Source organism: Suncus etruscus, chromosome X, assembly GCF_024139225.1.
Source record: "Suncus etruscus isolate mSunEtr1 chromosome X, mSunEtr1.pri.cur, whole genome shotgun sequence".
Lineage (NCBI taxonomy): Eukaryota > Metazoa > Chordata > Mammalia > Eulipotyphla > Soricidae > Suncus > Suncus etruscus.
This window is the reverse complement of record NC_064868.1, coordinates 53638590-53660869: the sequence shown is the minus strand read 5'-3', so window position 1 is coordinate 53660869 and position 22280 is coordinate 53638590. Positions and strand designations below refer to the sequence as shown.

At 46.2% G+C, this 22280-nt stretch overlaps 2 protein-coding genes across 3 annotated transcripts in view; one reads left to right on the top strand and one right to left on the bottom strand.

Annotated features, from left to right (window-relative positions):
* PQBP1 (polyglutamine binding protein 1) overlaps positions 1–22280 on the top strand; it is a 143816-nt gene that overhangs the window by 112646 nt on the left and 8890 nt on the right. The window lies entirely within an intron of this gene.
* The window catches only part of GRIPAP1 (GRIP1 associated protein 1), a 44453-nt gene that overhangs the window by 21334 nt on the left and 839 nt on the right, over positions 1–22280 (bottom strand). The window contains exons 2-12 of the mRNA XM_049767209.1: positions 19427–19493; positions 19063–19124; positions 17503–17529; positions 17142–17249; positions 5422–5572; positions 4463–4647; positions 4229–4276; positions 3201–3232; positions 3057–3104; positions 2828–2927; positions 53–130 (exon numbers count right to left, since the gene is read on the bottom strand). Of these exons, the coding sequence (XP_049623166.1) occupies positions 53–130; positions 2828–2927; positions 3057–3104; positions 3201–3232; positions 4229–4276; positions 4463–4647; positions 5422–5572; positions 17142–17249; positions 17503–17529; positions 19063–19124; positions 19427–19493 (906 nt within the window). The remainder of the gene's footprint in view (positions 1–52; positions 131–2827; positions 2928–3056; positions 3105–3200; positions 3233–4228; positions 4277–4462; positions 4648–5421; positions 5573–17141; positions 17250–17502; positions 17530–19062; positions 19125–19426; positions 19494–22280) is intronic.

Here is a 22280-nt window from a genome sequence, read left to right as displayed (position 1 = left end):
CAGGATCAAGTCCACATCCCAGAGCCCACCCTGAACACCCAGAGCAACAGACCTGATCTTGGAGGACTTTCAGAGCTGCTGCATGCTCCAGGCGCTCCCCTTGCTGCTGATCTCTCAGCTCTGCCAAAGTCTGTGGGGTGCAGGGGAGGGAAGGCCTCAGCTTCTCTCAAGCAACAGCCCATCACCAGACCCACCTCTGCAACTAGCTGACCACAAAGCTCCAGCATTGGCAGGTCCCCACCTACTGCTTAGGCTCACTTGGATTTTCAGTCATGACCCACCTCTGGGGAGGGGGTCCATCGCTTCACACTATCTCTATATCCCCCCTTTCCAAGTACTACCAATATACCTCGACTTGACTCATGTACCTACATTCTGGGAAGATTACCCTCACTCTGCCACCCATACAAACTCTCACAATCACCCAAGTTCCAGCTGGCAGGGGTCAGGAGTTTCTCAAGTCACATCCACGGGGTCACAGCCTCACTGAAACTCCTATTTCCAAACACCCAAGTTTTCCCACCACCAGACCACCCCACTCAGTGGATCCAGCTCCCCGAAATCTCCAGTCTGAGAGGTTTCATACTCTCTAGATCATGTTTCTGATGACTGCTGGAGTTTCAGGCCCTTGCCCCATGCTGTTCCTATCCTCCCCATCTATGGAGAACATTAAATGCCAAATGAAGGCCCCACTTCTGAAATACGTTTTCCCAGACTCCCATTCCCAGCTCTGAGGGGCTTCTGACCCCTATTCCATGGATCTTCAGACATGCCCTTGCTATGGATGAGCTTGGAGGATTTTTTTTGGCAGCGCTCAGGGGTTACTCCTGGCTCTATGCTCAGATATCGCTCCTGGCAGGCTCGGGGGACCATATGGGATGCCGGGATTCAAACCACTGACCTTCTGCATGCAAGGCAAATGCCTTATCTCCATGCTATCTCTCCAGCCCCAAGCTTGGAGTGAATTTCAGATCACCCTTGGAGCCAGAGACATAGGACAGGGGTTAAGGCCCTTGTTTTGCACACAATTAACACTGGTTTAACTCCCACCACTGCCTATAGTTCCCTGAGCACTAATAGGGGTCACTCCTGAACAGAGCCAGAAATAGCAACTGAATACTGCTGATGTGGCCCAACCCCCAAAATAAATAAATGGATTAGAAGATGACCCAGGGGTCAGAGATAGTATATGAGTAGGGCGCTTGCCTTTGCTACCCAGGTTCAATCCCTGGCATCCCATATGGTCCCCTAAGCCATACCAGAAGTTAATCCTGAGGCCAGAGCCAAGAGTTGCCCATAAGCATCAAGGATTCTGGCCCAAAACCAAATAAAAAATGAACCAGTCCCTAATACTTAGGCACACCATACCTTTGCTAGACTTTTGCTCTAAGCTGTGGCTATTTCACCTAACTATTTTGGAGCCAAAATTGGCTGTGCTCAGGGATCACTCCTGGCAATACTCAGTGGACCCTATGTAGTGCCAGGGGTCAAACCAAGGCTGAATGCAGGCAAGGCAAGAGGCTTGCTCACAGTCCTAGCTCTCTAGCCCCAAGAATTACTTGTTCACAGTGTCCAGTGATCTCAGGACCACTTAAGACACCATACTACAGTGGTATTAAATAGACTCAACATCTAGGCAACTATTCGAACCTTCAAAGTCTTTTTATCTTTTTGCAGGGCGGAATTTCATTTTTTGTTTGTTTTTTTTTGTTTTGGGGCCACACCCTGCTGTACTCAGGGGTTACTTCTGGCTCTGCGCTCAGGAGTCTTTCTTGGCAGGCTCAGGGGACCATATGGGAAGCTGGAAATCGAACCCATGTCTGTCCTGGGTCGGTTGCGTGAAAGGCAAATGCCCTACTATTGTGCTATCTCTCCAGGCCCAGGGCAGAATTTCAGTGACAACCAGCAATGCTTAGAGCTTACTCTTGGATCTATGATCAGGAATCACTCTAGGTAGGGCTCAGGAGACCATATGCAGTGCCACATGCAAGCCAACACTGTAACACTTGTATGCTCTTTCTGGTCTTTCAAAGTTTGGGGGGTGGGGCTCTTCAAAGTTTGGGGGGTGGGGCTCTTCAGGCAATACTTGACATTGTCAAGCCTGATGATCAGGTATTTAGCTTAATGAAGTGAGGCCTGACAGTGCTGAGGGCCACAGCAATACCCAAAAGTGCTACAGGTAGACTATACAGTGCTGAGGATCAAATTCAAAACTTCATGCAAAGCATGTGATCCACCTCTTTTTGAGGGGGAGTTGAGGCTATTTACCAGGAGTTACTCCTGGCTCTGTGTTCAGGAATTGTTCCTGAAGGTCTCAGGGGACCAAATGGGATACTGGGGCTCAAACCCAGGTTGGTTGCATGTAAAGCAAGCACTTGACCCTGCTCCAATTATTTGAGCTACTCCAAGCTCCAACTTGAAGGACTTGCATCCACCCAAATCCCATGTATCAGTCCTGAAAAGCCCCAAAGTCACTCGTCTTCAGGGAGTTCAGAATCATTTGAACTCCGGGTCCTACTTGTCCATGATCACATTTCTCTATCATCTGGTTTCCAATCCTGAGTTTCAGATTCATCCAAATATGTGTTATGGCGCCCTTACACTCACCCTTAATATCCTGAAGCTCTTATTCTTAGATTCAGGTAGACTCCCAGTCAAATTCCTAGGGTTCTAAGGATGCCCTTGTTCTCATTTCCCTAGTGGTTGGTGGACAAGGATCTATCCCCCAAAAGAAATCTCAGACTCCCCAACAAGCCCCAGCATTCAGAATGCTGCTGAGTCCCAGTCATTTTCCCTATCCCAGCATTATGGGAGCCCTTCCCCTCACCTGCTTGGCAGCTTCAAGTTCCTGCTGAAGTTTCTGCGTCCGAGCTAATTGAGCTTTGAGATCAGCTTCTTTCCGCTGTTGTAACTCCTCAATCTTGTTCCTGGATGGCAGAGGGGATGTGGAAGCACACTAGTCATAACCTAAGGCCCAGTCCTCCAAATTTCCTATGGTCTAGTGAACATCTAAGCACTATCCCCACTATCACCACATCCTCAACCCAGCTTTTTACCGGCTGTCATTGAAAAGTGTCTCCTTTTCTGTTTGTAGACGGCAAAAACTAGGCACAGAAAGACAGATATGGAAGGTCACTTCTCCAACTTGCTCCCTGTCACCAGTCCATAAAACCCTTTCCCCACTGCCAGAAAAATTTTACCTTTCTTGTTTCCTTTTCAGTTTTTCTGAAAGCTGAGTTAGAAGAGGAAAAACAAGTGATAAAGAAAATAATATTCATAAAGGTAAAGACACATCTACAGAAACATCTAAGACACATCTAAGACACATCTACAGAAACATCTAAGTCTTTCAGAATTCACTTTTTTTGTTGCATGGGTTCTTCCACACTTCTGAGAAAGAACTACTGATGAAATGGCAAATCTTAGCAGGGTAAAACAACTAGCCGAATTACTCATCTGGTAAGTAGCAACCTGCTCTCCACCTCTTTCACTATGGTTCCAATATACTGCTCAATGGTCATGATATACAATGGGAGGCCTGGAAAGTAGGGTCATAATTGGCTGCCAAACTCCTGGGTGTCTAGGATATAAGGGCCAATGGTCTAGAATAATGTTTGGATGGATGAATGGATGGAGTGAATAAATGGGTGGGTGGGTAGATGAATGGATGGGATGGTGGATGGATGGTGGATGGATGAATGAATGGATAGGTGGGTGGGTGGATGGAGGGGTGAGTGTTTGGGAGAATGGATGGGTGGGTAGATGGTTGTACATGTAGATGAATGGGTAGTAATAAGTGGGTGGATGTATGTAGCATGTATGTATGGGAAGAATAGTGAGTAGATGGGCAGATAGGTGGGCAGATGGATGTATAGGTGGATGAATGGACACGTAGGTGGATAAATAGATGGACTAGTGATGAATACGTGTGTGAATAGATGATAGATGGATGAATGGAGGATGGAGGATGGATGGATGGGCAGATGGAGAGAAGGGGGAAAAAGCAGAGTTGGGAGTGAAATAGGAGGACAAGATAGGGCCCAACGTGCCTAAAACAAAACAGGACTACACAAATCAATTTCATATTGAAAACAACAGACACAGATACATGAATTCCTCCATTTCATGGACAATGAAACTGTGACTTCAAAGGACAACTCTGCCCTTCCTGCTCTGACAGAAAAAGTATGGCAGGTAGAGTGGGGTGGCCAAAACCTAGCAGTCCTACCTTAGTTAGTTCTTCCTGTAGTCGGGTTGTTTCTGCCTGCTTCAAGCTCTGCAAGGAAGGTGACAGAAAGAGTTTTTATCAGAATTGAGGTTGCCCTTGCCATCCTCCCTGTGCCCTCGCCTGCTCTTCTGTTCCCAGAAACTTCCCATGTCACAGACTACTCTGAAGGACCACAGCAGAGCTAGGGTCTCCACCTCTCTCCCGTCATCATGACTGCAACAGATCCAGACTCACCTCCAAGCCTTGCAGCTGCTCCCAGAGCAATCTCTTTTCCTCCTTTTCCATCTCCCATTTCAGCTCCACCTCTGCTAATGGTATGGAGGCCAGAACAGCGGGGGTTGGGCTCCCAGGAAGGTCCCCAAGACCCTCATTAGCAGCTACAGACTTCCCAGACTCTTTCTCATAGCGTTCCTGTAGGGCTGGTGGTAGGACAGATATAGATGGAACATATGGTCTTTATAAAGACCCTTACCGTGCATCAAATGGGGGAAGAATTGGCCTTCAATCCATCAGGTTGAAGAGACTGCCCCAAAGAAACCCAGGTGTACAAATGAAGGTTTAGCTCCATCCCTGCTTCTTGCTAACCCTTTCAGCCCCACCAAGCAAGGGAATGCTATCTACTCATCAATCAGCCCATGGTGCTTCCCCAAACTCCACTGTTTATTCCAATTCCTACCTCAAGGCCTTCAAAGTCAACCCCCATCTTTCACTGTCTGAAAATCAAAGCTACCCCCTCTTTTTCCTCTCTAGATACATTTGACAGTCTTCCTCGTGCTCATCATACTAGCACCCACAACCCCACAAGCTCCAATTGCTCACCATAAGCCCACACACTACTTACTCCTCTCAACCAAGCATCTTGTCAACTTTCAGCCCAGACTCCAGAACTCTTATCTCCACCCTCCCCTGCCATCTTCCATCACTTCCTATCCCCACTGATTATACATTTCTTTTGCAATGTTCCGCTGGCCCTGCTATAACTCTTTCTGGTTAGAGATGGAATTTCCTAAACTCAACTAAGATGCCACCTCGTCTCTCCTATGCCAGGTGTAAGTTAGGAAGCTTTGGATTGGGGCTTGGGTTAAAAGGGCTTCTCCCTGATAAAGACACAACCTGAGTTCTCCCAACAGGTCAACACCTTCTCAAGCTGCAGGGGGGCCAGAACTTAAGGTTTGGAGGAGGCCTCTACGTACCAGCCACATTCTTCTGCAGGGCTGTGTTCTCAGCCTGCAGCCTCAACAGCTCTCCATCCACAATGCTCCCAAATTGGGCTCCCTCAGGCTTGACAGTACTATCCTTCAGCTGCCGGTTCTCCAGCTCTAATTGTTCCATCTGGCCACAGATCTGAGTGGGGGGAGGAGAAAGGCACCTCATCATAACAATAACTGCTGAAGTATATATACACCAACCATTTGACCCATGATCTGTACAATGTCTGATTCTGCTAATGTCCCTGGGATACGGTGGTATTCATTCCCTGAGATCCCACTTCACTTTCTTTTGGGTCTATACCTGGCCCTTTTTTGGGTTAACTTTTTCAGGGTTCAGGAATTACCCCTGGCAGGACACACAGAAAACTCTATAGGCTTTTGAGGATCAAACCTGGGTCAGCTGCATACAAGGCATATGCCTTCCTGCTGTACTATCTATAACCCTGGTAACTCAACTGGTTTTGTGGCATTTTTTATCTTTGTTTGGCCAGGCCAAACAATGCACAGGGCTTTCTCCTGGCTCTGCACTCAGAAACCATTCCTGGAAGGTTTAGTAGACTATATGGGGAGCAAGAACCTGGGTCAGCTGCACACAAGGTAAATGCTACACTCCAGCCCCATGGTAACATAGAAACTTAACACAGATTCTGAATCCAGGTGGCTTAGATGGTAATTTCTATTCTGTTATTTCCCAGTTATGTGACCTTGGGACAAATTACCTTAGGGCTCTGTGCTTAGAAATGGCTCCTGGCAGGCACGGGAACCATATGGGATGCCGGATTCGAACCAAAGCCGGTCCTGGGTCGACCCCTTGCAAGGCAAACGCCCTACCACTGTGCTATCTCTCCGTCCACGTTCTAATGTATTTTTAACTATTTAAAAATTTTACATCCATCCTAGAACCCTACCCTGCCTCATCCCTTACCACCTTTCACCTGCTGTCTTCCAATAACCTCCTTCTTCGTCTCATTTCTACTAGTCCAAGCCAAGGAAGTGGTACTATCCTACAGGGTTAATCATGTAATATGTAGGGTCTCAGCTTACAGTTTTGCACAAGAAATCAGACAGAATCATGGGAATAAATGCATTTTTGGTCAGGGTTTGTCAAGCAGCTTCTTGTATCTTACAGAGACAACCAAGCTTCTCCCCTTTTCAGCTGCTTTCCCTGCATTTTTTTTTTTTTTTTGGTTTTTGGGCCACACCCGTTTGACGCTCAGGGGTGACTCCTGGCTATGTGCTCAGAAATCGCCCCTGGCTTGGGGGGACCATATGGGACGCTGGGGGATCGAACCGCGGTCCTTCCTTGGCTAGCGCTTGCAAGGCAGACACCTTACCTCCAGCGCCACCTACCCGGCCCTCCCTGCATTTTTATTAGCCAGAGTTTAACAAATCAGTTGAGGGTCAGTCTTGTCATAATTAAGGGTACTTGTGCTAATTAACTTGGAAAAGGTGAAAGGAAAAAGTAAAGTGGTTTTAAAGGTGTATGACAACAGACCGTATCAGTCCTTTCAGCAGTATCTCCGAGGGGACCAGGGATTCAGTAGAAAGATTAGGGCGCATGTTGCTGACCTGGACTTGATTGCTGGTGCTACCTAAACTAAGCATCACCCAGGCTTCAAGGTATTGCCAGGTGACCCACAGTCTCTAGTACCACAGAGTCTTAGCAATGTCACCTCCTGGGTCTGGTCATTGAACCACTGTCCTAAAGTTTCACGGTGATGCCCTTGGATGCCACTAAGGAGACTTTATCCCAAAAAGATAAACAAGGGGGCTGGCGAGGTGGCGCTAGAGGTAAGGTGTCTGCCTTGCAAGTGCTAGCCAAGGAAAGGACCCTGGTTCGATCCCCTGGCGTCCCATATGGTCCCCCAAGCCAGGGGCAATTTCTGAGCGTGTAGCCAGGAATAATCCCTGAGCATCGAACAGGTGTGGCCCGAAAAAAAAACAAACAAAAAAAAACAAACCAAAAAGGTAAACAAGGTCTCCCTGTGGTGCCTCACCTCAAACAGTACAGATCCCCTGGTGCTGACAGAGTAGCTGATCTTTTTGTTTGTTTTTGTTTCTGGGTCACACCCGGCAGCGCTCAGGGCTTACTCCTGGCTCTGCACTCAGAAATCGCTCCTGGCAGGCTCAGGGGACTATATGGGATCCCAGGATTCAAACCACCATCCTCTGCATGCAAGGCAAACACTCCTACCTCCATGCTATCTCTCCAGCCCCAGAGTAGCTGATCTTATTGCCTCATTTTTCACAGCTTCTGGCCTCTAGTTTTGATGATATCATAGTTCTTACAAGGTGAGATAAAGGCAAACATCCCTCCATAAATTCAGCTCAGGCTTCCTGGCACCTGCCTTGGGTTAAGCACTAGGCTGAGAGAACTCTTTCATATTCCCCCTGAACCCTGCCAGGAGTTATCCCTGAGCACAGAACAAGAAGTAAGCCCTGACCAATGCCAGATATAGGCCAAAAATAAAAATAAATAAAAAATCCTTACTTTATTTTATTCTTTTTTAGTTTAAGTTATAAAAAGAACACTCCCCCTTCATCAGTGCAAACTTCCCTCCACCAATGGCCCCCTCTTCTTCTTCCCCTACACCTCTGCCTGTATTCGAGACTGGCATTCTATTTCTCTCACTCACTACCAGTGTCATGATAGTTGTTAGGTAGTTATTTCTTTTTTTTTTAGTGTAGTTATTTCTCTAACTGCACTCAGCACTCTTTGTGGTCAGCTTCATCTCAGGAGCCAATCCATAAAGCCCTCATTTCTATTGTCTCTGGGTATTATTACAATAATGTCTTTTATTTTTCTAAAATCACACAGATGAATGAGATTATTCTGTGTCTAACTCTCTCTTTCTGACGTATCTCACTCAGCATAATAGTTTCCATGTCCTTCCATATATCGGCAAATCTCATGACTTTCATTTTCCTGATGGCTGCATAGTATTCCATTTTGTTCATCTACCAGTTTCTTGAGCCACTCATCTGTTGTCAGGCATCTGGGTTGTTTCGAGTTTCTGGCTATTGTAAACAGTGTTGCAATGAAATATAAGTGCACAGAGACATTTTTGTATTGTGTTTGTGTGTTCCTAGGGTATATCCCTAGGAGTGCTATAGCTGGATTATATGGGAGATCAATTTCCAGTTTTTTGCGGAATCTCCAAATTGTTTTCCATAAAGGCTGGACTAGACAGCCTTAACTAAAGAGGTAAAGGACCTATACAAAGAAAACTACAAAACACTGCTTCAAGAAATAAAAGATGGGGGCCAGAGAGATAGCATGGAGGTAAAGCGTTTGCCTTGCATGCAAAAGGACGGTGGTTCGAATCCCGGCATCCCATATGGTCCCCTGAGCCTGCCAGGAGCGATTTCTGAGCATAGAGCCAGGAGTAACCTCTGAGCGCTGCCAGGTGTAACCCAAACAAACAAACAAACAAACAAACAAAAGAAATAAAAGATGACACAAGGGGGCCAGAGAGATAGCACAGTGGTAGGATGTTTGCTTTGTATACAGCCGATTCAGGACAGTGGTTCGAATCTTGGCATCCCATATGGGTCCCCAAGCCTGCCAGGAGTGATTTCTGAGTGCAGAACCAGGAGAATTGCCTGAGCACCACCAAGTTAAAAACAAAAACAAAAAAAAAATGCCACAAGAAAATGGATACACATTCATGGATTGGGAGGATATATCATTAAAAATGCAATACTCCCCAAAGCTTTGTTTAAATTAAATCTAGCTCCCCAAAGCTAGATTTTTTTTTGGTTTTTGGGTCACACCTGGCAGCGCCATCTCTCCAGGCCCCAAAGCTAGATTTAATGCAATTCCTCTAAGAATACCCATGACATTCTTTAAAGAAGTGGATCAAACACTCCTGAAATTCATTTGGAACAAATAAACACCCACGAATAGCTAAAGAAGGAAAAAGAAGATGGGAAGCATCACTCTCCCCAACTTTAAATTGTACTACAAAGAAGTCATTAAAATAGTATGATATTGGGGCTGGAGAGATAGCCTGGAGGTAGGGCATTTGCCTTACATCCAGAAGGATAGTGGTTCGAATCCCGGCATCCCATATGGTCCCCTGTGCCTGCCAGGGCACGATTTCTGAGCACAGAGCCAGGAGGAACCCCTGAGAGATGCCAGGTGTGACCCCAAAAACAAACAAAAAACAAATCCAAAAAATATTTGGGGCCGGGCGGTGGCGCTGAGGTAAGGTGCCTGCCTTGCCTGCGCTAGCCTAGGATGGACCGTGGTTCGATCCCCTGGCGTCCCATATGGTCCCCCAAGAAGCCAGGAGCAACTTCTGAGCGCATAGCCAGGAGTAACCCCTGAGCATCACAGGGTGTGGCCCCAAAACAAAAAAAAAATAGTATGATATTGGAATAAAGACAGATCTGCAGATCAATGGAATAGACTTGAGTATTCAGAGAATGTTTCCCAGACATACAATCAATTAATCTTTGATAAAGGGGCAAGAAATGCAAACTGGGGAGGGGGGTCAGAGCAGTGGCGATAGAGGTAAGGTGTCTGCCTTGCAAGCGCTAGCCTAGGACAGATCTCAGTTCAATCCCCCAGCATCCCATATGGTCCCCCAAGCCAGGAGCAATTTCTGAGTGCATAGCCAGGAGTAACCTCTGAGCGTCACAGGTGTGCCCCCCTACCCCCACAAAAAAAAACAAAAAAAAAGGAAATGCAAAATGAAGCACCACAACAAGTGTTGTCAGGAAAACTGGTCAGCCACATGCAAAAAAGCTAACTCAGACCTCCATCTAACACCATGCACAAAGGTCAAATCTAAATAAAGACCTTGGGGGCCAGAGAGATAGCATGGAGGTAAGGCGTTTGCCTTTAAGGTCATAAATTTGAATCCGGCTTCCCATATGGTTCCCCGTGCCTGCCAGGAGCAATTTCTGAGTATGGAGCCAAGAGTTTCCCTTGAGCACTGCCAGGTGTGACCCAAAATCCACCAAAAAAAAAAAAAAAACAAAAACGGGCCCGGAGAGATGGCACAGCGGTGGTTTGCCTTGCAAGCAGCCAATCCAGGACCAAAGGTGGTTAGTTCGAATCCCGGTGTCCCATATGGTCCCCCGTGCCTGCCAGGAGCTATTTCTGAGCAGACAGCCAGGAGTAACCCCTGAGCAACGCCGGGGTGGCCCAAAAACCAAAAAAAAAAAAAAAAAAAAAACAAACAAACAAAAAAAAAAAACAACCAAATAAAGACCTTGATATCAGATCCGAACCGTAAGTTATATAGAATAACACGTAGGTAAAACACTCCATGTCATTGTTGTTTTTTTTGTTTTTTTTGTTTTTTTGTTTTTTTGGTTTTTGGGTCACACCCGGCCGCGCTCAGGGGTTACTCCTGGCTCTATGCTCAGAAGTCACTCCAGGCAGGCTCAGGGGACCATATGGGATGCCGGGATTCAAACCACCAACCTTCTGCATGCAAGGCAAACACTTTACCTCCATGCTATCTCTCCGGCCCCACTCCATGACACTGAAACTAGAGGCATCTTCAAACATCACTGTCCAAACAAGTGGAAGCAGAGATAAACAAATGGGACTATATTAAGCTGAGAAGCTTCTGCACCTCAAAGGAAATAGTGACTAGGATACAAAGAATGGGAGAAACTATTTACCCAATTCCCATCAGATAAGGGGCTAATATCTAAGATATCCAAGATACTGACAGAATTTAACAAGAAGAAAAAAACTAACCCCATCAAAAATGGGGAGAAGGGCCCAGAGAGATAGCACAGTGGCGTTTGCCTTGCAAGCAGCCGATCCAGGACCAAAGGTGGTTGGTTCGAATCCCGGTGTCCCATATGGTCCCCCATGCCTGCCAGGAGCTATTTCTGAGCAGACAGCCAGGAGTAACCCCTGAGCACCGCGGGGTGTGACCCCCCCAAAAAAACAAAAAAAATGGGGAGAAGAGATTAACAGAAACTTCCTCAAAGAAGAAATACAAGTGGACAAAAGGCAAATGAAAAAATGCTCCACATCAGGGAGATGCAAATCAAAACAACAATGAGGTAACTTCTCACGACACAGAGACTGGCAAACATCACAAAGAACAATCAGTGCTGGTGGAGATGTGAGGAGAAAGGAACTCTCATTCACTGCTGTTGGGAATGCCTTCTAATCCAGCCTTTATGGAAAACAATCTGAAGTTTCTTTTTATTTATTTATTTTTGAGTTTTGGGCCACATCTGGTGATGCTCAGGGGTTACTCCTGGCTATGCACTCAGAAGTTGCTCCTGGCTCGGGGGACCATATGGGCCCTATCACTGCACTATCACTCCAGCCCCAACTTTTAAATTTTTTTTGTTTTTCAGCCACACCTGTTTGATGCTCAGGGGTTACTTCTGGCTAAGCGCTCAGAAATTGCCCCTGGCTTGGGGGGACCATATGGTACGTCGGGGGATCAAACTGCGGTCCTTCCTTGGCTAGCACTTGCAAGGCAGACACCTTACCTCTAAGCGCCACCTCACCGGCCCCTTTTTTAATTTTTTTAAAGTCAAGTTTTTTGTTTTTGTTTTGTTTTGTTTTGTTTTTGGGTCACACCCAGCAGCGCTCAGGGGTTCCTCCTGGCTCTATGCTCAGAAATCACCCCTGGCAGGCACAGGGTACCATATGGGATGCCAGAATTTGAACCACCATCCTTCGGCATGAAAGCCTTACCTCCATGCTATCTCTCTGGCCCCTAAAGTAAAGTTTTTAATCTTATTCTTTGATCTGAAGCAAAAAATCACATTTCTTTCATAATAAAAACTTTTTTCCAAACTAAAGGAAGGCTATTGAAAGGATTATAGATTATAGTGACTGACATGTACACATCTGAATCAAATTTTATTCCTGGGATCACATGGAAATGACACCAGAATGCGGAGCCAGGAGTAAGCCCAGAGAGAGAAAGAGGAGAAAAATGAGAGAAGAGAGAGGAGAGAGGAAGAGGAAGAAGGAGAGATAGAGAAGAAGGAAGAGGAGAGAGTGAGACAGGAAGTGAGACTGAGAGGGAAAGAGAAAAAGAAATTTTAAAAAGTAAGTTAATTCAGAAGGGATACTATTACTAGATAATCTGTATATAAGTGGTATTACTGTAAGGCTTTGTTCTAAATGGCTTATAGACATTAACTTCCTTAGTCTTCACAAAAGTCCTGCAAGACAAGTATTATCACCATCACCATCTTCATCATCATCATAATCATCATAATCATCATTTCTATTGTAAACATTTAAGGACCAGTTGGAGAGATAGCTCAGGGGGCTGAGTTCATGCTTTGCATATCTGAAGCCTGGAACTTGCCTGACCTGATCCCTGAACATTGCTGAGAAGAGCATTGTTTTGAACACAGATTCAGATGTAGCCCTTATGCACTGCTACCTGTCATCCCCAAACAAAAATAAACCTAAACATTTTGGAACAAAAAAAGAGGCAAGTTCAATGATTTGTTCCAGGTTACAGTTGTTTTTTTTAAAGGTGAAGTTGGGGCTGGAGAGGTGGCACAAGCATCTGCCTTGCCTGCGCTACCCTAGGATGGACCACAGTTCAATCCCCCAGTGTCCCATATGGTCCCCCAAACCAGGAGAGATTTCTTTTTTTGTTTTGTTTTTCGGGCCACACCCGTTTGATGCTCAGGGGTTACTCCTGGCTAAGCGCTCAGAAATTGTCCCTGGCTTGGGGGGACCATATGGGACACTGGGGGATCGAACTGCAGTCCTTCCTTGGCTAGCGCTTACAAGGCAGACATCTTACCTCTAGCACTACCTCGCCGGCCCCACCAGGAGAGATTTCTGAGCACATAACTAGGAGTAACCCCTAAGCGTCACCGGGTGTGCCCCCCTCCCACAAAAAAGGTGAAGTCAAGACATGGTGTTAGGGACAGATAGATAGCACAGCAGTAGGATGTTTGCCTTGCATGTGGCCGACCCAGGATGGATGGTGGTTTAATTCCTGGCATCACATATGGTCCCCTGAGCCTGCCAGGAGCAATTTCTAAGCACAGAGCCAAGAGTAACTCCTGAATGCCGCTGGGTTTGACCCCCCAAAAAAAGACATGGTATAAGAGAAATTATACAGCAGATAAGGTACTTGCCTTGCAGTAGTTAACCTGGATTAAATCCCTGGCACCCCATAGGGTCCATGTTGCCCTGTCAGGAGTGATACCAGAGTGCAAACCCAGGAGTCAGTGCTGAGCTCCTGGGTGTGACCCCCAAACCAAAACCCAACAAGACTTTAATTAAACTAGACCTACTTCTAAGGAGTATTTGATAAGTTGTTTCGACTAGTATTGTATCTGATTAAAAGTTATTTTTAGGGGCCGGAGAGATACCATGGAGGTAAGGCATTTGCCTTGCATGCAGAAGGTCGGTGGTTTGAATCCCAGCATCCCCTATGGTCCCTCAAGCCTACCAGGAGCGATTTCTAAGCATAGAGCCAGGAGTAACCCCTGAGTGCTGCAGGGTGTGACCCAAAAACCAAAAAAAAAAAAGTTATTTTTAGGTCATGTTTCACAACACTTATACCCACTAATGCTATGGGTCCACAGTGTGGGAGAATTAACTTAGGGCCATATAGGAACATGCTCTGTAGAAATTCAGCCCCAAGACCTTCTCCCATAAGCCTCTCTTTCTCCTTTTACTGATGTCTGTCCGTTAATGGACTTCCCCCGTAAACTGCCACCTTGAGGCAGTTAGATTAAGCCTATATAAGACCCAGGGAGAAGTTCTAAAGAGAGAGCCTGCTTGCTGGTCTGGGCACCAGGGCCTGCCTGCCTACCTGTTAGCCTGATGTCTCAACAAATTATGTCCAGAGAATGCCTGTCTCTCTGCTTACCTGCCTGCTAGCCATGCTCCTGCTGCTGTTGCTCCTGTACTTCAGGGCTGTATGGTGTCTTGCTTCCTCTCCGTGTCCTTGTCCAACCTCTCTCTCATTAAATGTTTAGATGTGGTTAACCCTGCCTTTGACCCTTTTATTTGGAGATTGCTTAGCCCCAACATTAGTTGAGTGTGGATTCAACTGAGGGTTGAATTCAGGATTCAATTCAGGGTTGAATTCAGCAATCAAACAATGCTCTTCTTAAGTTATACCTTTAACCCTAGTTTCTTTTTGTTTGTTTGTTTGTTTGTTTGTTTGTTTTTGGGCCACACCTGGTGATGCTCAGGGATTACTCCTCGCTATGCACTCAAAACTCGCTCCTGGCTTGGGGGACCATATGGGATACCGGGGAATCAAACCACGGTCCGTCCTAGTGCATGCAAGGCGGACGCCCTACTGCTTATGCCACCACTCCGGCCTCAGTTTCTTTTTTCTTATTATTTTACTTTCCTGTTCTTTCTGGAGGAGAGGGACAGTACAGGAAATAAACCCAGGCCTCACATATTGAGAAGAGGTAAGTACTCTACAGCAAACCCCTGCCTCTGAGTTTTCTTTCCTTTTGTTTTTTGGGCCACACCAGTGGTGCTCTGGGGTTACTCCTGGCTTTGCACTTAGGGATTGATCCTGGTAGGGTTCAGGAGATGCTATGGGATGCCAGGGATTAAACCCTGGTAGGTTTGAGTAAGGCAAGTACCCTACCAGTTATACTATCATCTCTCCAGCCCTATTATTGTTTTTCTGAGTTTACTACCTACCAGGTGTGGCCCAACTTCTATCCCCATCCCTGCAGGAAAAAAACAGAACACAAACCCAGAAACTTGACCATCAATACATTAGATATATAAACAAAATACAATGTTTAATGCCTAGTTCATTTAGAATCAGACAAGATACAATGCAAGAATAGAATATGTCCCTAGGGGTTAGAATGATGGTACAACAGATAAGGTATTATTTGCTTTGCATGCAGCCAACTTGGTTTTGATCTCCAGCATCCCATATGGTCCCCCCCAAGCACCTTCAGGAATAATTCTTTTTTTTTTTTTTTTTTTTTTGGTTTTTGGGCCACACCCTGTGACGCTCAGGGGTTACTCCTGGCTATGAGCTCAGAAGTTGCTCCTGGCTTCTTGGGGGACCATATGGGATGCCGGGGATCGAACCGCGGTCCGTCCTAGGCTAGCGCAGGCAAGGCAGGCACCTTACCTCCAGCGCCACTGCCCGGCCCCTCAGGAATAATTCTTAAGCATAGAGTCAAGAGTAACCCTTAAGTATGGCTGAGTGTGCTCCTCCCCTCAAAATGATGCAAACCCAGATGAATTATCTGAGAACTTCAGGAACATGTATAGTATAACATGTATAACTAGTATATAGCATGTATAACTAGTATAACATGAAGAAGAGAAATCGGAAGCAGCTCAAAGTTCTTTTTATCTTTTCAGGTTTTGGACCATACTCATCAGAACTCAGGAGTTATTCCTGACTGTGCTAAGGTATGACTAATGGAGGTGCTCTGACCATCAGATGTGGTGCCAAAGATTTGAACTGTGGTCAACAAAATGCAAGTCAAGTATCTTTTTTTGTTTGTTTGTTTTTCGGGCCACACCCATTTGATGCTCAGGGGTTACTCCTGGCTAAGCACTCAGAAATTGCCCCTTCGTGCCTGCCAGGAGCAATTTCTGAGCACAGAGCCAGGAAAAACCCCTGAGCAATGCCAGGTGTGACCCAAAAACCACAAAAAAAAATTGCCCCTGGCTTGGGGGGACCATATGGGATGCTGGGGGAATCGAACCGTGGTCCTTCCTTGGCTAGCACTTGCAAGGCAGACACCTTACCTCTAGCGCCACCTCACCGGCCCCCAAGTCAAGTATCTTAATCCTTGTATTATCTTTTGACCCTCAAACTTCTTTCTACACAAATGGAAGCATAAGAATATTACCCAAAATTTCCCCCAAAACCCTAAATCTTCATAACATCAGCCTATATTATACAGAAGGGGAATTTGAATTTCACTTACAAGGAGGGTAGATTGGGAGATGACTCAAAGTGCTGGAGTGCATGCTTTATATCTGAAGGGCTTGACTTCAATCCCTAGTCACATGCCCACCTCTAGCACACTGAGGTGACCCAGGCAGCCCCCAGCACCACTGGACTCAAACAACATTGCTGTGCTAGGGGCCAGAGAGATAGCATGGAGGTAAGGCATTTGCCTTTCATGCAGAAGGTCATCGGTTTGAATCCCGGAGTCCCATATGGTCCCCCGTGCCTGCCAGGAGCAATTTCTGAGCCTGGAGCCAGGAATAACCCCTGAGCACTGCCGGGTGTGACCCAAAAACCACAAAAAAATTGCTGTGCTAGGCTTAAGCATTGAACTAGTACAACTGGGAGTGGCTCCTGGGGCTCTCAGCACTGCTTGGGAGGTAAAAGTGATGAGCAGGAGGGACCCAGGACGAATGGTGGTTCGAATCCTAGCATCCCATATGTTCCCCTGAGCCTGCCAGGAGCAATTTCTGAGTGCAGAGCCAGCAGTAATCCCTGAGTGCCACTGGGTGTAACCCAAAAACCAAAAACAAGAAAGAAAGAAAGAAAGATGAGAAGGAGGTATCTGATCAGAAAACATCTGGCCTTAGGGTTTACAGCTTTCTAATCTAGTACATTGGATATCCCATCTACCAGATCACTGGCCTCCCAATAGAGAGCCAGGATGTTTCAGCACCATGGACAGTGATTCAAAGCCTGCTTGTGTCCAACCACCCTTTGCTGCACTCCAGTTTCAGCCCAGGTGGCCCCTCTACCAAAAATCCCCCATGGTTCTCCCAGCAGCAGTACCTTGCTGAACTCAGTCATAAGAGTGCTGTTCTGTAAGCGGAAGTCCTCCTCCTGGCTGTGCAGCTTTGATTGCAGCATCTCATTTTCACTCAGTAATCCCTCGACTTCCTGCAGTGGTATACATGGGTTAGGTCTCCAATATAACAGACAGGATGGTGGAAGGAGGACAGAGAAACATAGGGAAGAAATGACATGGAGGGAGAACAAGGTATGGAGAATCAGATAGGTCAAATCAGGGGCAGTGTGGTTGTAAAAGATGAAAACAAAGAGAGAAAGAAAGGCCAGTTTAGGAGATCCCAACATACAGAAATATCCCTGCAAAGACAGTTTCCTAGACATTCACCTGCCATGGGTCCCTTACCTGGGCTTTCTTGCTCTTGCTCAGTGCCTAAAGATGAGGGGAGCAGGAAGAGAAATAAGGTGAACATACATGGACTCCCCACTTAGGAAACACTGTAGCAAGGGTCAAAATATGACAATGATGAAAGAGGTTTGGGGGGTTTAAGTGTCTTCAACTATATAGCATTAGCTCATGAAATAACAGTGAGTGAGTGAGTGAATGAATGAGAGTGAAAGATCCTGCTTAGGTGACACTGCACACAAAAAATCATTATTTTCTCTAAGCTCATGAAGCTGTTATGAGTCTTGTTATTTAAGCCTCTGTGGTCTGGTAGTCCAGACTCAGATCTTGGACTATCATTGCTCCATATCTCTCAACTTGTCTTGTGCCTTCTTCCCATGCACAGGGGTACTTGGCACTTCTCATCCAAAACCATTGTTAGGCTGGTGACTTCAGTGCCTCCCAAAGAGAAGCCCAATTTCTGGCCTATCCAGAAAAGACCTGCATCTGCATTCTTTCCTAGAACAAGTATATATGGAGCACACTGTGTATACAGCATTGGGCTACAAGATAGAGCAGTGAAGAAACAAAGGAGAGAACCAGAGCAATATTACAGGGGATAGGGTGTTTGGCCAGAGCAATATTACAGGGGATAGGGTGTTTGGCCTTGTAGGTGGCTGACCTGGGTTCAATCCCAGGCATACCATATAGTCTGCCTAGCCTGTCATGAGTAATTTCTGAGCACAGAGCCAGGAATAACCCCTGAGCACAGCCAGGTGTCACACACACACACACAGAAAAAGAAACAAAGGAAGATCTTGACTGTCTTGAAGGACCAGAACAGGTGACATGCTCTCATCTTTAGAGGATCCAGGAGGCAGTATTTTTGTTTCATGATCCCAATAAAAACAGACTGGGATGGGAAGTAGAGCTACATATTAGAAGGAGGAGTGATGGAATCAGATTTAGATCAGACTTGTTTGTTTGTTTCTGGGTCACACCCAGTAGTGCTCCGGATTTACTTCTGGCTCTGTGCTCAGGAATCAGGAGTGATTCCATAGGTTGGGGGCATGAAATGCCAAGGAGTGAATACAAGTTGACTATGTGTAAGGCAAGCACCCTACACATTGTACTATATTGCTCCAGCTCCATATTCAGGGAAGATCTCAACTGCTTTCACTGAATGAGAAACATAGTCACTGAAGCCATTAAATAAATAATTCAATGGGATTGGATAAAAAAGGAGCAAACTAGGGGCTGGAGAGAGCACAGCGGTGTTTGCCTTGCAGGCAGCCAATCCAGGACTCAAGGTGGTTGGTTCGAATCCCGGCATCCCATGTGGTCCCCCGTGCCTGCCAGGAGCTATTTCTGAGCAGATAGCCAGGAATAACCCCTGAGCACTGCCGGGTGTGGCCCAAAAAACAAAAAATGGGGGGCAAACTAAACAGTTCTGAGATAATTTTTGAACGAACAGAGGCAGCAGGCCACATTTAATCTGATTCCCTATAGAGATGTCTTCATGGGACAGATGCATAGTCAGAAGGTCACAGAGAAGCCAGAGGGAGGGAGTGGAAGAGATACCTTCTGAGCTTTGCTGAACTCCTTATCCAGGTAGGCCACCTTCTGGCGAAGACTGGTGATTTCTGGTGGGAGAAAAATAGGAAGACAGCTTTAGTTCAAGGAGCAAAAAGAGGAGCTGGAGTGACAATACAGTGGTAGAGTGCTCGCCTTGCAAGTGTTTGACCCAGGCTCAATCCCTAAAACCACATAGGGTCCCCCAAGCTCTGTCAGGTATGAATCCTGATCACAGAGCCCTACATAAGCCTTAGGTATTGCCAGGTGTGACCCCTAAAATAAAAGAGTAAAAAATATCTTCCCTGTCAAGCTTCTGAAGATTTTTCCCATTCCCCAGTTACCCCCGTTTCATGAGACACTCTCGGCTTACCAACACCATTCTTTCGTAGTTCATCTGAAAGTTGATAGTTGTCTGTTCGGAGTTTCAGGAGTTGAGCCTTAGACAGAAGCAGGCAAGAGACAGTTTATTTATTTATATTGGGGGTGGAGCCCCATTGAGCAATGTTTGGGGACTAATTCAAGCTCTATGTTCAGGGGTCATTCCCAGCAGTACTCAAGGAATCGTGAAGTGTTGTAGTTTAAACCTATGCCACTGAATTGCACCAGGGGTTGCCACATGCAAGGCAAGCAAATGCCTTACCTTCTGTATTCTTCTTTTTTTTTTTTTTTTTTGTTTTTGGGCCACACCCTGTGACGCTCAGGGGTTACTCCTGGCTATGCGCTCAGAAGTTGCTCCTGGCTTCTTGGGGGACCATATGGGACGCCGGGGGATCGAACCGCGGTCCGTCCTAGGCTAGCGCAGGCAAGGCAGGCACCTTACCTCCAGCGCCACCGCCCGGCCCCACCTTCTGTATTCTTCTTTCCAGCCCAAAGAGAATAACTTGGTCAGGAAAGTGTCTCTAGGAGCACAATTTGAAATCCAATTCCAAGGCCCCACAGACCCTGCTGTCCTTCATTTGCCACTTTCATCACTTTTTTGGTATTCAGGGATTATTCCTGGTTCTGTACTACAGGATTACTGTTGGCAGTGCTCAGCAGTATACAGAATGTAAGGGAAGAACCCAGGTTAGCTGTGTGTAAAGCAAGCACCCTACCCACTGTACTTTCTCGGGTCCTATTCACTTATTTTTCTTGGGGGGGTCACACCCAGCAGCGCTCAAGGGTTATTCCTGGCTTTATGCTCAGAAATTGTTCCTGGCAGGCTTTGGGACCCATATGGGATGCTAGTTTTATTGAGGGTGGGGCAAACCTGGTAGTGTTCAGGGGTTACTCCTGGTTCTGGACTCAGGAATCATTCCTGGAAGGCTCAGTAGACTATATGGGTTGCAAGGGATTGAACCCTGGCCAGCAGCATGCAAGGCAAATGCCCTACTTACTGTACCATCGCTCTGGCCTCCTAGTCACTTCTTAAGACCTGTCTATGCTGCATCCTAAATAAGCTGCCAGCTCCTATTTCACCTTCTCCAACTCTACTTAAAACCAAAGCCAGCCTCCCCACTTCACCTTCCTGCTGCCTTCATCTCTCCCCTTTCATCCCATTGTGCACTCAGGCTAAGACACACTGTAAAGACAGACTCCTGCTTAAAAAAACAGACTCCTGCTTTTGTGTTTTATGGTGTCCTGTGGTCACAAAATAAAAGTTGATGCTCCTCTTCTTCCTCTTGGCTGACCTAATCACATAAATACCATTCTGACTGTCCTTCTATCAAAAGTGAGGGGGCAGGAGATGGCTCAAAGGGCCAGATAACATGCTTTCCACATAAGAGTCCTAGATTTGATCCTCTGCACTACATGGACCTCTAAACACCAAACTGGAAATAGGGTAGTGTCCATCATCCTCACCCAAAGAATAAGTGCCATCTATCCTCTTGTGCAGACTTAGAGGCCACTAAGTTTAGTGTCTGGGGTTCCCTTTCTCCCTCTTTCCCAGGGGAAGAGGGCCTGGTGTTTTCAGACCCAATTTTCAGAATCAAATTACCCTGAGGGGCTGGAGCAGTAGTACAATGAGTAGGGAGTTTGCTTTGCATGTGGCTGACGCAGGTTCAATCATCCCTGGTCCTATATGGTCCTAAGAGCACAGAGCCAAGAGTAACCCCTGAACATTTCTTGGTGTGGCTCCCAAAAAACAATAAAACACATGACTCCGAGTTCCCACTCCCAAGGCTCTCAGAACATGTCTAGATCCTTTTCCAGAATTACAGGAATGTGAAATACAGGACATTCTACATGACACTGACCTATTTGTCAGCCCTATAGATGACTGAGGGAGGTCTTTCCAGACTTACTGTCCCATAGTTCACTGGGACCTTTCCTTCTTTCCATAGTACCAGCATCCACCCCCTCATTGTTTCTATAGGCCAGAGGACTTGACAAAAAAAGAACAATTTTTCCTGTACTCTGTAGACACCAAAACTATCTTCCCCAAGTCCTAATTCAATTGAATTCCCCTTGAAACTAACTTATGAGTACCCATCCATTAGAGCCCAATATTGTTCCCTCACTCATGGTGCAATACAATCAATCTTCTTCATTCAAGGGTTTCCAAGATCTCACCAAGATCTCTAGTTGGGGCCAAAGAAAGAGATCAAGTTCTTTTCCTGGAACCTCATGGTCACCTGAACATCACTGGGGGTAACCTTTAAGCACAGAGCCAAGAGTAGCCTACCCACCCACAGCCCTACCAGGTGTGACTCCTAAACAAAAATAAAAGATCTCTACAGTCATGACCTAATAGGATGGACGTACATCTTTCAGAGGCTCCACTCTACCAGGGGTCTTCAAACTATGGCCTGCGGGCCACATATTGTATTTATTCCCATTTTGTTTCTTCACTTCTAAATAAGATATATGCAGTGTGCATAGAACTTTGTTCATAGTTTTTGTTTTTACTATAATCTGGCCCTCCAACAGTCTGAAGGACAGTGAACTGGCCCCCTGTTTAAAAAGTTTGAGGACCCCTGACACAGGCCTTGGGTAGAACAGTGGGCTGACTTCTACACAAATTTCCATTTGGCCTTTCATGGCCCAACGATCTTACCCTACCATTTTAGTAAGCCTCACACGGAGACAACTGTTTTCTGCTATTTCAGGGCTTAGGGAATGGCCTGCGCTCACCTGCAATTCCTCTCCTCCACAAGACTTTATTCAAAGGGTTCCCCTTTCAGTCTTTCCACATATAAAACCACTTCAGATAATTTTCCTCCCCTACCCAAAATCCAAAGAAC